A 13479-nucleotide genomic window follows, 5' to 3' on the forward strand; every position below is an offset into this window, starting at 1 on the left:
TTTTTTTTTTTTTTGAGACAGGATCTCAGTCTGTCACCCAGGTTGGAATGTAGTGGTGCAACTATGGCTCACTACAGCTTCAACCCCCCAGGCTCACACAATCCTCTCACCTCAGCCTCCTGAGTAGCTAGGACTACAGGCACATACCACCACACCCAGCTAATTTTTTTATTTTTTGTGGAGATGGAGTCTCACTGTGTTGCCAGGACTGGTATTGAACTCCTGGGCTCAAGTGATCGTCTTGCCTCAGCCTCCCAAAGTGCTGGGATTACACATGTGAGCCATTGTGCCCAGCTTTAGGACCAATATTATGAACTTTTTTTTTCTCTCATGGAAGTAATCTGCCTATGTTAATTACCTGTATAATGTAAATTTGGACTCAGGAGCAAAATGGTCTAGAGATCTAACCCATTTGTAAGTTGGAAGACTCTTGTTCTATGCAGATGTGGCAGGAGAAATTTTATCCTGACGTCTGTAGAACACAAGTTGACCTGCCAGCAAAAACTAACCCTGATTGTTATGTTAAGATTTTTTTCTTTTTGAGACAGACTCTTGCTCTGTCACTCAGGCAGGAGCGCAGTGGCGCAATCTTGGCCCACTGCAGTCTCCGCCTTCTGGGTTCAAGCGATTTTTCTGTCTCCTCGGCCTTCTGAGTAGCTGGGATTACAGGCGCCTGCCACCATGCCTGGCTAATTTTTGTATTTTTAGTAGAGATGGGGTTTCACCGTGTTGGCCAGGCTGTCTCAAACTCCTGACCTCAGGTGATCTGCCTGCCTTGGCCTCCCAAAGTGTTGGGATTACAGGCATGAGCCACCACACCCAGCCAAATTTACAGCATTACTAAGAGTGGAACAGCGTGACATTTTGTGCCTCCTGAATTGATGGAGTGTGTAATATTTCCACATAAAGTATTTTTGCCAAAAATGTTTAATCTAAATCTTAGCAGGCTTCTCCAGACCCAGCTTTCAGTTTACAAGCAAAACAGAAACAAGTTAAAGGACGCAATGAAGAAAGAAGAAAATGAATTTTATAAAACAACTATCCTTGTCTTCTCAAAAGTCAATGGTTTTATGAAAATAAGCTAATGACTTTTATTTTCATTCTGTGAAAATGGGGAGAGACTAGTCTAGGCAAAAAAGAAGAAACTATAATAATGATAAAAGGCAACAAAAGAGACATAAAAACCAGAATGCAATGTGTATATCTTGATTAATTCTGGTTTTGCGGGAAAAAAGCTATACAAGACATTCTTGGAAAAGTTGGAGAAATTTGAATATAGATTTGTGTTAGATGATCTGGCATTATTGTGAGTTCGTTAATTTTGATTGTGGTCATGGGGTGACGTATGAGATGCCGCATAAGATACGTGCTGAAGCATGTGACGTGAAGACTTGTGACATCCACTCCTGCCAGATCTAGATAGAATGTCTATGCGTGCTCAGTGAACTGTTCATTTAACTTTTCTATATGCTTGCAATTTACATGGATTATACTATATAGTTCAATATGTATATTAAATCGAGAGAGGGAAAGGGGGAAGAGAAGCTGAGTTCTATTCTTTGAGAACAAAAATTATAGAAGCACTAAACTTTTAGAGAAGTAACAAATTAATTTTCCCCTCTTCTTTTGTAGGCTCAAGAAAAAGGAAGATTGGACTATGCTAAGGTAGGCGAATTTTATACATACTGTACTATTTTATACATTTCAATTTCGTGCTTGGTTTTTGTTTATATTTGAAAGGTCAAAAGAGAATTATCACACTGAGAACTGAGGGACATTTCCTGTTAAGAAACAGGCAATAGCACATGGAATAAGGTTCATTCAACAAGAAGTCTATTTATTATTGAGTACCTGTTTCATTCCAGATATTGTATTGAGAATACAACGGTGAACTAGATGAAGTCTTTCCTTTCAGAATATTTACAATTCTAGTGGGGAAAATCGATAACTAAATAAAAGGCTAAATAAATAACGTAATGTCAAGTGTCAGTAAGTGTGATGAGAAAAAATAAAACAGTAAAATCACTAGCCGTTGTTGAAAGATGCCTATGGCCTGTGGATGGAAGACAACCTTTTTGGCCATCAGATAATACCTGGAAAGCACCTTACAGGACAGACTTGAACTCCCAAAAGCAAGAGTTCTCACATCACCTGTGGAACTTTTGAAAACACACGTGCCTAGGTACCACCGCATCAGACCCTCTTTCACCAAGATCAGAATCCCCTGATGGAGAGAGCGGTACAGGAGCAGGCTAGAGTGGTTTGAAAATGTCTCCACAGATAATTCTGACACACAGCCCTGGTTAAAAACTGCTGCGGGAGGTCAGATTTCAGTGCATCAGTACAGGCCTAGGAACACACTTAGATCACGTTCTGTTTTCCCCTCAGGGACAAATGGAACATTTAGCAGGTGTATGGCATGTGTACAGCTGCTTGGCTAAAAGAACATGTCAACCATCTGATTTATGCAGCAATCTGGGATGTGAGCACACCTGCACTCCAAAGACAGGGAAGGAGAAGCACGACCCGGAAGGGCTCTGTTTGCCATGGGACAACCAAAACCCTCAAGGGCCTCTCCAGAGCTGACCCGGAACCTTGCACTCTCCTGGCAGCCTAGTGGGGCACACCCATGGCCCCCGCCTTTACTCTCCTTTCCTTGCTGAAAATAAAGTCTCTCTGTCTCTCTTTTTTTTTTTTTGACAATTAAAAAATAGATTTACTTTGAACCACTGGTTCTTATACCCAGGAACATATGTCAGAATTACCTATGGAGGTTTTTAAAAATCTGTAAGTCCAGGTCTCCCACTTGGAGAAGGTTGCAAAACTTCTAAAAAGCTCTTTGGGTAGCTCTGATGTTTCCTTCCATTTGAATCACTGAATTTAGGTTGACTGGGATACTTTGGTTTTGGGGTTTGGGGGCCATTTTGGGGAGAGTGTGGGAAACTTTTCTCACAGATTTACTAGGGGCAGCAAAGAACTTGGTCTCTGGCTTTTTTGGAGTCTGTCTCAGGTCTTTTCTCCCCAGCAAAGGATTTTTTTTCCTTCACTACCTCTTCTTTGAACGACTTTTTCCCTGGGCCTTTCCCTGGGGTCTAAGACTGCAGCTTTTGGAGTCTCAGAGGCTGTCAAGTCCTTTCTCTTCCTCCCATGAGGGGTGTTGGGACAGTCTCTCCTTTTATCTGCCTCACATACTTTCGCCTTCTTCAAGAAAAGCTAGATAATAGGAGCACCTCTAAACCAAGGGCTTCCATATTTGTCACTCTGTCTTAGATGTGTACTTGAGCCTCATCATATACCCAAACGCAGGCTGTGGACTTACCCTGTTGGGTGTCCCATAGGCATAAGAGCCCAGTGCATCTTAAACTAAACTAAACATCTTTTCTGACATCTCTGGCCTTTCTGTTGCTGTTGTTTAATGACTTCATATTTTACAGCAGTTTCAGGTTGACAGCAAAAGTTAGTGAAAAGTAGAGTTTCTATAGCCCCTAACCCCACACACATGCAGCCTCCCTCACTATCAGCATCCCACACCAGAGCAGCACATTGTTTTGTTGAGTTTAATTGATGAGTGTAAGGCCGGGTGCGTTGGCTCATACCTCTAATCCCAGCATTTTGGGAGGCTAAGGTGGGAGGACCACTTGAGCCCAGAAGTTCAAGACCAGCCTGGATAACATGGCAAAACCCTGTCTGTACAAAACAATGTAAAAATTAGCTGGGTATGGTGATGAGCACCTGTGGTTGCAGCTACCTGGGAGGCTGAGGTGGGAGGATTGCTTAAGCCTGGGAGCAGACGGTTCAGTGAGCTGAGATCATACTACTGCACTCCAGCCCGGGTGACAGAGTGAGACCCTGTCTGAAGGAAAAAAATTGATGAGTCTACATTGGTGCATCGTTATCACCCAGAGTCCATATATTGCATTAGGAAGGTTGCAGTCCTTGGTGCTAGACCTCTGAGCCTTTTTTCTTATCTTCTCTCCTGTGATTAGCACTGTCATTCCACCAGTCAACCATGTGAGAAGCTTCTCATGTAAGAAACCGCTCCTACTCCCCACCTCGTGTTCCATGACCAAGTCATACCAGTTTTATAGCCTACATTTTCTTGACTCCAACTCTTCCTCTTGGTCTCTCTTCCATTCCTCGTGCTCGTAGTCTTCATCTGAACCACTGAAAAACCTACTGCTCATTCTCCACTGCCTCTCTTTTGTCCCCACAGATCTTTACCAGCCACAGTGGCTATGTAAACCACCAATCTGTCAGTTTCCCTCTCCAGCTCAAAACCCTTCATTGCTCCATGTTGTCTATCCGGCACATTCATAGCTTGCTGGGTTGGCATATACAGGGCTGTGTGATCTCTCCCCTAAAGAGACCCTGCAGCTTCATCTCCCACGGTCCTGCAGCAGCACCAAGTTTCATAAAGCATACTGCTTCTGTTCTCTGCGCCTTCACTCATGCTGTCCCCTCTGCTTAGAATACCCCGCCCTCTTTATCTGGCTCCCTCTGCTCATCCAATGAAGCTTAATTTAGGATTGTCTCCTATGGCAAATCCTCTGTGGTTCCCCAGGCTGGGTTAGGTGCTTTCCTCAGTTCCTCAATACACTATGCATTTCTCAGTCACTGCTCTTACTCTGTTATATTATAATGATCAATTTATGAGACAGATCCTAGACTGTGAGCTTTTGGAGGGCAGACAGTTTCTTTTTTCTCTTTGTATATCTGGTACCCAACGCAGTACTTGACACTTAGTAAGTGAATGAGCAAGTAAGCCAGTGAACAGAGGCCATGAGTAAGAAAATAGAAAACACATGCAGTAAGTGGGGGAGAAGCAGCCTGCTGCAGGAGAAAATCAGGGATAGGGCATTGGGTCTCAAGGCAGAGAGGAAAGGAAAGCGTTTGACACAGTTTGCAGATATCAGCAGGGTTAAGAAGATTGCTTAGGAAAGTTGTAGTAAACTAGTTTGAAGATAAAGACTGGGATTTTTACTGTGGTAGTGACAGAAAACTAACATATGAATAAAAAAGGAGAAGAGTAAGGGAAAAGAGTGACAATTGAACACTGATGTTTGTTTTGTTTTATTTTCTTTTTAGAGATAGGGTTTCATTTCACTCTGTCACTCAGGCTGCAGTGCAGTGGCACAATCATAGCTTACTGCAGCCTCCCACTCCTGGGCTCAAATGATCCTCTTGCCTCAGACTCCCGAGTAACTGGGACTACAGATATGTGTCACCACACCCGGCTATTTTTTTTTATTTGTTTATTATCATGATTTTTAGAAACGAGGTCTCGCTGTTACCCAGACTGGTGATGCTTTTTTTATGACTCAAAGAATGCCTCTAGGGTTTCTTATCACAGAAGCACTTGACAATGGAAGAGATTTCCATTGGAAAATGGCAAAGAGAAAAATGTGGTGCACAGATAAGAGCACCCCTGGACCAAGCAATGGCTCTGCCACCAACTCACTGCAAAATCTGGTAATAGTCACTGTGTTAGTCTGTTCTTGCCGTGCAATAAAGAAATACCTGGCTGGGACCGGGCACGGTGGCTCACACCTGTAATCCCAGAACTTTGGGAGGCCATGGGGGTGGATCACCTGAGGTCAGGAGTTTGAGACCAGCCTGGTCAACATGGTGAAACCCCGTCTCTACTAAAAACACAAACATTAGCCGGGTGTGGTGGCATGTGCCTGTAATCCCAGCTACTCGGGAGGCTGAGGCAGGAGAATTGCATGAACCCCAGTGGCACAGGTTGCAATGAGCCAAGGTCATGTCTTTGCACTCCAGCCTGGACAACAGAGCAAGAGTCTGTCTAAAAAAAAAAAACAAAAAAGAAAAGAAATATATGGCTGGGTATAGTGGCCAAATATATGGCTGGCTTGGGAAGCCAAGGCAGGAGCACTTGAGCTCAGGAGTTCAAGACCAGCCTGGGCAATATGGCAAAATCCTGTCTCTAAAAAAGTACAAAAATTAGCCAGATATGTTGGTGCACACTCATAGTCCCAGCTACTCAGGAGGCTGAGGTGGGAGGATTGCTTGAGCCTGAGAGGCAGAGGTTGCAGTCAGCTGAGATTGTGTCACTGCACTCCCTCCTAAAAATATAAAAAAATAGCTAGGTATGGTGGTGCACACCTGTAGTCCTGGCTACTCAGGACCCTGAGGTGGAGGATTACCTGACCCCAGGAAGCTGAGGCTGCAGTGAGCTGTGATTGCACCACTGTATGCCAGCCTGGGCAACGGGAATGGGAGTGAGACCCTGTCTCAAAAAAAATAAAAAAGAAAAGAGATTTAATTAGCTTATGGTTCTGCAGGCATATGAGAAGCATAGTGCTGACATCTACTTCTGGTGATGCTTCTGGTGAGCTTAGAATCATGGCGCATGGCAAAGGGTATTGGGCATGTCACATGGCAAGAGAGGGGAGGTGCCACACACTTTTAAACAACCAGATTGTGCATGGACTCACTGAGTGAGAACTCACTTGTCACCAAGGGCATGGCGCTAAGCCATTCATGAGGGATCCGATCCCATGACCCAAACACCTCCCACTAGGCCCACTTCCAACAATGGAGGTCACTTTTCAACATGATATTTGGAGGGGAGAAAACATGCAAACCAAATTGTTCACTTCATCTCTTTGGTGTTTCGTTAGTTTCCTCAGTACAAAATGAGCAGTTTAGAGTAGTGCTGTTCTATTCCCTAAGCCCATTCTAAATCTGGGAGGAGACATTCTTATCCTGAGGTCCAGACACACTCCTTCACCCAACCAACATTTATTTAATATATTTTTAAATTTACTTTTTTTTTTTTTGAGACAGGGTCTCACTCTGTCTCCCAAGTTGGAGTGCAGCGGCACGATCTCAGCTCACTGCAGCTTCGGCTTCCCAGGGTCAAGTGATTCTCCAGCCTCAGCCTCCCGAGTAGCTAGAATTACAGGTGCAAGCCACCAATGCCCAGCTAATTTTTGTATTTTTTGTAGAGACGGGTTTCACCACATTGCCCAGGCTGGTCTCAAACTCCTAAACTCAAAGCAACCCGCCTGCCTCAGCCTCCCAAAGTGCTGGGATTCCAGGCATGAGCCACCGCACCCAGCCTTTATTTGATGTTTAATGTATTTGAGGCACTATGCTAGTGCCAAGACAACCACCATGAACACAACTGCCAGGGGTTGCCATCACAAGCTCCCTTGACTCCAGCTTTTCTATCTAAAGCAGCCACTCCACCTTTGCTCTGTTTTTTCCTCCTTAACATTTATCATAACATAAAATTATAATTTTTGTTTAAGTGCATGTTTATTTCTTCTTCCAATAGCATGTAAAAGATCTAAAGGCAGGGGCTTTGGTGGCCTTGCTCATGGTTGCATCACCCTCCCTAGCACAGGCTTACACAGGAGTGCTTGACAAATATGTGTGCACAAGTATTACATTCATGTTATGTTAGGAGATGTACAGGAGGTTAGGAGAGGTTTGGGATCAAGGACTATAGACTCAAATTAGCCATTTTAAGTTTTTGTTTGTTTGTTTGTTTGTTTTTTGAGATGGAGTTTCGCTCTTGTTGCCCAGGCTGGAGTGCAATGGCACGATCTTGGCTCACTGCAACCTCCGCCTCCTGGATTCAAGCAATCTCCTGCCTCAGCCTCCTGAGTAGCTGGGTTTATAGGCGTGCGCCACCACACCCAGCTAATTTTTGTATTTTTAGTAGAGACTGGGTTTCTCCATGTTGGTCAGGCTGGTCTCAAACTCCTGACCTCAGGTGATCCACCTGCCTCGGCCTCCCAAAGTGTTAGAATTACAGGTGTGAGCCACGGCACCCAGCCTTAAGAGTGTATTGACTGTGTAATGCATTCCATCCCAAAGTTGCCTAAGGTTGCCTTTTCAAGTGCCCAGTAATAGTATTTCTCATGCCAGTAAATAGAAACCCACCCCTCCTTGAATACGTAGTGCTATTCTGATATTTAAAGACATAGCTTGAATCTAATCCAGACCTGTCATCCTTACACAGACTTAAACCCAAGTAACATAAAGAAGAAAGATTATATCTTTCTCTACTAAGTCTTAGGGAGATGTCTGCAGTGTTATCCCTTATGCAGTGTGTTATAGACTACTCGGCAATGCATCCCATGACCTAAAGTCTACTCCTCCTCTTTGTGTGCTCTGCTTTTTGTGGTCATGATGTTCAGGCTAATATAGGCATTGTGCTTAGTGGCTTAGGGTTCCCCTGGTAGGGGTTATTTTAAAATGGTATTTGAAAAACTCAGCAGCCATTTCAGGAGACTATTGTGAAATTCATTTCTTGCTGAAAATTTCTTTATTTCCAAGTGATAGGTATTTGTAAACTCAAAAGCCAAATTTTGTCTGAAAAGTCAAATATTAAGAAAGTGTACAGCCATAAAAAGGAATGAGATCATGTCCTTTGCAGGGATATGGATGAAGCTGGAAGCCATCATCCTCAGCAAACCAGCACAGGAACAGAAAACCAAACACCGCATGTTCTCACTCATAAGTGGGAGTTGAACAATGAGAACAAAAGGACACAGGGAGGGGAACAACACACACCAGGACCTGTTGGGGGGTGGAGGGGAGCGAAAGGAGGGAACTTAGAGGGCAGGTCAATAGGTGCACAAACCACCATGGCACATGTATACCTGTGTAACAAACCTGTACCTACTGCACATGTATCCCAGAACTTAAAATAAAATAATAAAGAGTCCAAAAAAAAACTGTATATAATTATTTCCGTCACGCACCGAAATTATTTTGTCAGTTTCAGATGGTGAGGAAGCAGGGGAGAGTGTGGAAGAGGTGATCATTTCAAAATCATTCTCAACTGGACCTTCAAAATGTGTGTTGCATTCAGCAAAATAGTGGTCTGTACACAGACACTCAGATAGAAATTGAATTACTTTTTAATTGAGTTCCTGTTGTGATAGAGCCTGGATATGAATGCTTTACATGGCTGTAGTACCTTCCATCCTAAGATATCAAAGCACTTGACTACTATTAATTCATTAAATCTCTCCCTGTCTCTTAAAGTAGTTAACACAGCACTGGAAGTCACTCTCCTCATTGCTGAAACTCACCCACCTGGGCAGTGGGCAAAGATGGAAGCTGTTTAACTGTGTAAGGCAATCCTACCTTAGTAGTTTCAAGATGGAAAATCAAGGAATATCTTACCGAGTTAAAACTGCAGAAGTTGTATTAGATGGAATGTAATTACCAGAAGTGAAGTGTGACCAGGAAGCTAACACTTTTGCTCCAGTGCACAATGCTGTGGGGATCTTAATTCCAGTGACTGTCCTGCAGCCCTGGGTGCGCATCTCTCAGACTGTTCCAGCTCCTTAGGCTTCTGGCCTCAAGGTTAGGCAGAGCCTCTTCAGCTCAGTGCTAGAGGGAAGAGTGCCACCTATTGAATTGTAGGAATCTTGGAGATGTGTTGGGACTGGTGGAGAAGCCTCTCGGACCACATTCACGTTTGGTTTGCTATGGTAACTAATATATATATCTAAAAGAAAACGAATATGTTGACTACTCTTGCTTAGAAAAACATCGACAAACGTCTGTGTATTTTCCCCAGCTGGAGCTGAGCGTATGCCTGTAGTTTAGCCTACTGCTACTTGAAATAAGCATGCTGCTAAAAGACTGTGGCAGATGGTATTTTTACCACTTCAGGCAAAACATGGCACCTATGGTTCGACTTTCTACAATTTTAATTTTTTAACATTTTCAAAATGGCTTGTTTAAATATCTCTATCACAGAGACACAGACTTTTCCCAGTTTCTTTTAATAATTGCTTCAGATATACAGATATGAATAACCATCAGTTGGTCAAAACCAGACTGTTCAGCATTGTAGAGACTGCCTTCTGTTCATTCTTTCACCAGTGCCTAGGACTGTGCCGTAAATGAGCTTTGACATTCGTGCTCATTTTGACACAAAGACACTAAATGGTTTATAATAGCTTGCATTATATTTATCTGTAGTAGTTCTTCTTCTTCTTCTCCTTCTTCTTCTTCTTCTTCTTCTTCTTCTTCTTCTTCTTCTTCTTCTTCTTCTTCTTCTTCTTCTTCTTCCTCCCCTCCTCCTCCTCCTCCTCCTCCTCCTTCTCCTCCTTCTCCTCCTCCTCCTTCTCCTTCTTCTTCTCCTCCTCGTTCTCCCCCTCTTCCTCCTCCTTCTCCTTCTCCTTCTTCTCCTCTCAGTATGTTGTCCAGGCTAGAGTGTAGTGACTATTCACAAGCCCAACAGCCTTGAACTCCTGGGCTCAAGAGATCCTCCCATCTCCACCTCCCAAGTAGCTGCGACTACAGGTGCATTGTCTCTGCACTGGCCTTTCTCTAGGCTTTATTGTGCATTTCATATCATTTGTCCCATGACTCAGCACAGAAAAGGGAGTTTTTTTGCTGTTTTTTTTTAATGTCCTCTTATGAGGATCATTCTAAGCACAGAGAAATAATTGCTCATGGTTAAGCACTTGGTAAAAAAAAATAAAAAAAAAAATCTTTCAGATATTAATTCATTAGCCATCCGGTTCTCTGTGTAAGAGATTTTTTATAAGGGTAGGGTTTTTGACTTGTCCTCCCTGCTAGAATTTGCTCAGGGTTCCAGAGTGGCACGTTCTGGCTCTATCCTCCCATGCCTCTCAGGCATCACCATTTAGCAGCTGCTGCTCTACTCTGTCCTCCTCACCCCCAGAAGTCCTTGCACATTTGTTTTATTATAAAATGCATTTGCATAGGGCACACATTAAAATTCTCTTCCCACCAGCAAACAGTAGTGTCCACAGACATTTGCATTTGCATGATCACATATCATTACTTCCCTTTAAAAAGAAAAAGTCTTTCTTCTCATGTCATGATTCTCCTTTCCAAGGTTTGCCCTTTTAGTCATTTCTTCTTCTTATAGATAGATGCTTCAGCCATTTTTCTGCATATTGAGTCCAGAATTTTCTTTTTTGAACCTTGAATATAGAAATTGTTTGTATATATTATTGTTCTTTCTTTACTGACAAAGCCAGACTCCTTTATTCGTTTGTTTGTTTGTTTGTTTGTTTGTTTGTTTGTTTATTTATTTTTGGTAGTCAATTTTTGCTGCTAGTTCCTTCCCATGACCCTAGCAAACTGGCTCTGAGACTTTTTCACATTGGCACATTTAGAAAACAGATGTTGCTGTGTTTTCTCTTTCCTGTACCCCTTTCGTGGGTAGATGCTGCATCTCCTACCCTGGGACTTTACATTAGCTCTTTTTTGGCAAAATATTCCATGCAGCATCACTGAATGCACTAAATCTCTCATTTTCTCTAGCCTCCTGCAAATATATCTTTTTTCTTTTCTTTTCTTTTTTGTTTTGTTTTGTTTTGTTTTGTTTTGAGAGTTTAGCTCTCGTTGCCCAGGCTGGAGTGCAGTGGCACAATCTTGGCTCACTGCAACCTCCACCTCCCAGGTTCAAGTGATTCTCTCTCTGTTTTTGTTTTTTTGTTTTGTTTTGTTTTGTTTGAGATGGAGTCTCACTCTGTTGCCCAGGCTAGAGTCCAGTGGCGCGATCTTGGCTCCCTGCAACCTCCACTTCCCGGGTTCAAGCAATTCTCCTGCCTCAGCCTCCCGAGTATCTGGGACTACGGGTGTGCACCACTGCGCCCAGCTAATTTTTGCATTTTTAGAGACAGAGTTTCACCATGTTGGCCAGGTTGGTCTCAAACTCCTGACCTCGTGATCTGCCTGCCTCAGCCTCCCAAAGTGCTGAGATTACAGGCGTGAGCCACTGCCCCCAGCTCAAGTGATTCTCTTGCCTCAGCCTCCAGAGTAGCTGGGATTACAGGCGCCTGCCACCATGCCTGGCTATTTTTTATATTTTTAGTAGAGACAGGGTTTCACCATTTTGGCTAGGCTGGTCTTGAACTCCTGACCTCAGGTTATCCACCCGCCTCGGCCTCCCAGAGTACTAAGATTTTATGCATGAGCCACCACGCCCGGCCAAAGATGTCTTAACATTTAGGATTTCTACTTTAGTGATAACTATACAGACTGTGGAGCCATTGGCATTGCTCTCTCCTATCTTGTTCCATAAAGGACTTGTGATATAATTAGATAAGATGTTTACAGTAGAATTTAAAGAAAAAAATCCAAATCAAAATACCATAATGATATGGATGCAACTATGTAACTTTTTTTTTTTTTTTTTTTTTTTTTTGAGCCAGTTTTTTTTTGTCACCCCGGCGGGGGGGGGGGGGTATGTTTATGGCTCACTGCAGTGTTGACCTCCTGGGCTCAAGTGATCCTCCCGCCTCAGCTTTGCAAGTAGCAGAGACTACAGGTGCATGCCACCACACCCGGCTAATTTTTAAATTTTTTTGTAGAGAAGAGGTATGACTATGTTACCTGGGCAGGTCTCAAACTCCTGGGGTCAAGTGATCCTCCCACCTTGGCCTCCCAAGGTGCTGGGATTACAGGTATGAGCCACCATGACTAGCCCCTGTCCAAAAATTTCAAATACCCCACTCCTCATTTCCTTAAAACCAGATTAAACCGGTTATTTTTCTCTTGGCAATTACATTTCAGACTACTGTTTTTCTTTGTAGCAATAGTGAGTAGATTCTCTTTAATCTGTTTTTCAAAACAATTAGTTTGTCAGTTTTTGCAACTACTGCTTTGATTTCATATCTCCTTCAAATTGCAATTATTAATGATGGAAAAATGATCATTGATGAGTTTCTGTTTCTAGTAAACCATAGAAGCTTTTGTACCGTGTGAAACGTTATATCAAAAATAAATTATAAGCTGGGTGTGGTGGTTTATGCCTGTAATCCTAGCACTTTGGGAAACCAAGGTGGGCAGATCACTTGAGGTCAGGAGATCGAGACCAGCCTGGCCAACATGGCAAAACCCCGTTTCTACTACAGATACAAAAATTAGCCTGGTGTGCTGGCACATACCTATAGTCCCAGCTACTCAGGAGGCCGAGGCAAGAGAATCGCCTGAACCCAGAAGGTGGAGGTTGCAGTGAGCTGAGATCGCGCCACTGCACTCCAGCCCGGGCAATAGAGCGAGACTCCATCTCAAATAATTAATTAACTAATTAATTAATAATCACACATGTAATAGTATCTTAAACCGGAGTTGCGCCTTATTATTAGCCTTGGTCTTTTTGCAAAACATTTGCCTTCTGTACATTATTCATTCCTATCATCAAGCTAGTCTTTTTTCTCCTTAACTCTTTCAGTGTATTATTTTGCATTTGTCCCCAGTGACTATCATCTTGCTTTGATTATCTGTTCCTCTAATTTCTTAATGTTATTTTAAAATTAGATTCTTGTTCTCTGAGGTGTTAGCAATCCCACACACCTCAGTGGCATCAGCAGATTTAATGATCATAATCTCTATTCCCTTGTGTATCATGAATGAAATTATTAAATGATTTTAATGATAAACATCTTTATGACATCATATGACATGCCACCCTCTCAGTTGTTAGCCCAAATAATTTTTTTTTTTTTTTTA

At 42.9% G+C, this 13479-nt stretch overlaps 1 protein-coding gene across 1 annotated transcript in view; it reads left to right on the forward strand.

Annotated features, from left to right (window-relative positions):
* Positions 1 to 13479, forward strand: part of LOC108535241 (decaprenyl-diphosphate synthase subunit 2) — a gene marked incomplete at its 5' end in the record, with an annotated part of 142635 nt that overhangs the window by 104474 nt on the left and 24682 nt on the right. The window contains one exon of the mRNA XM_017881138.1: positions 1633 to 1665. Coding sequence (XP_017736627.1) covers positions 1633 to 1665 — 33 coding nt within the window. The remainder of the gene's footprint in view (positions 1 to 1632; positions 1666 to 13479) is intronic.

The sequence above is a fragment of the Rhinopithecus bieti genome, unplaced genomic scaffold (genome assembly GCF_001698545.2).
Source record: "Rhinopithecus bieti isolate Rb0 unplaced genomic scaffold, ASM169854v2 scaffold_13087, whole genome shotgun sequence".
Classification (NCBI taxonomy): Eukaryota; Metazoa; Chordata; class Mammalia; order Primates; family Cercopithecidae; genus Rhinopithecus; species Rhinopithecus bieti.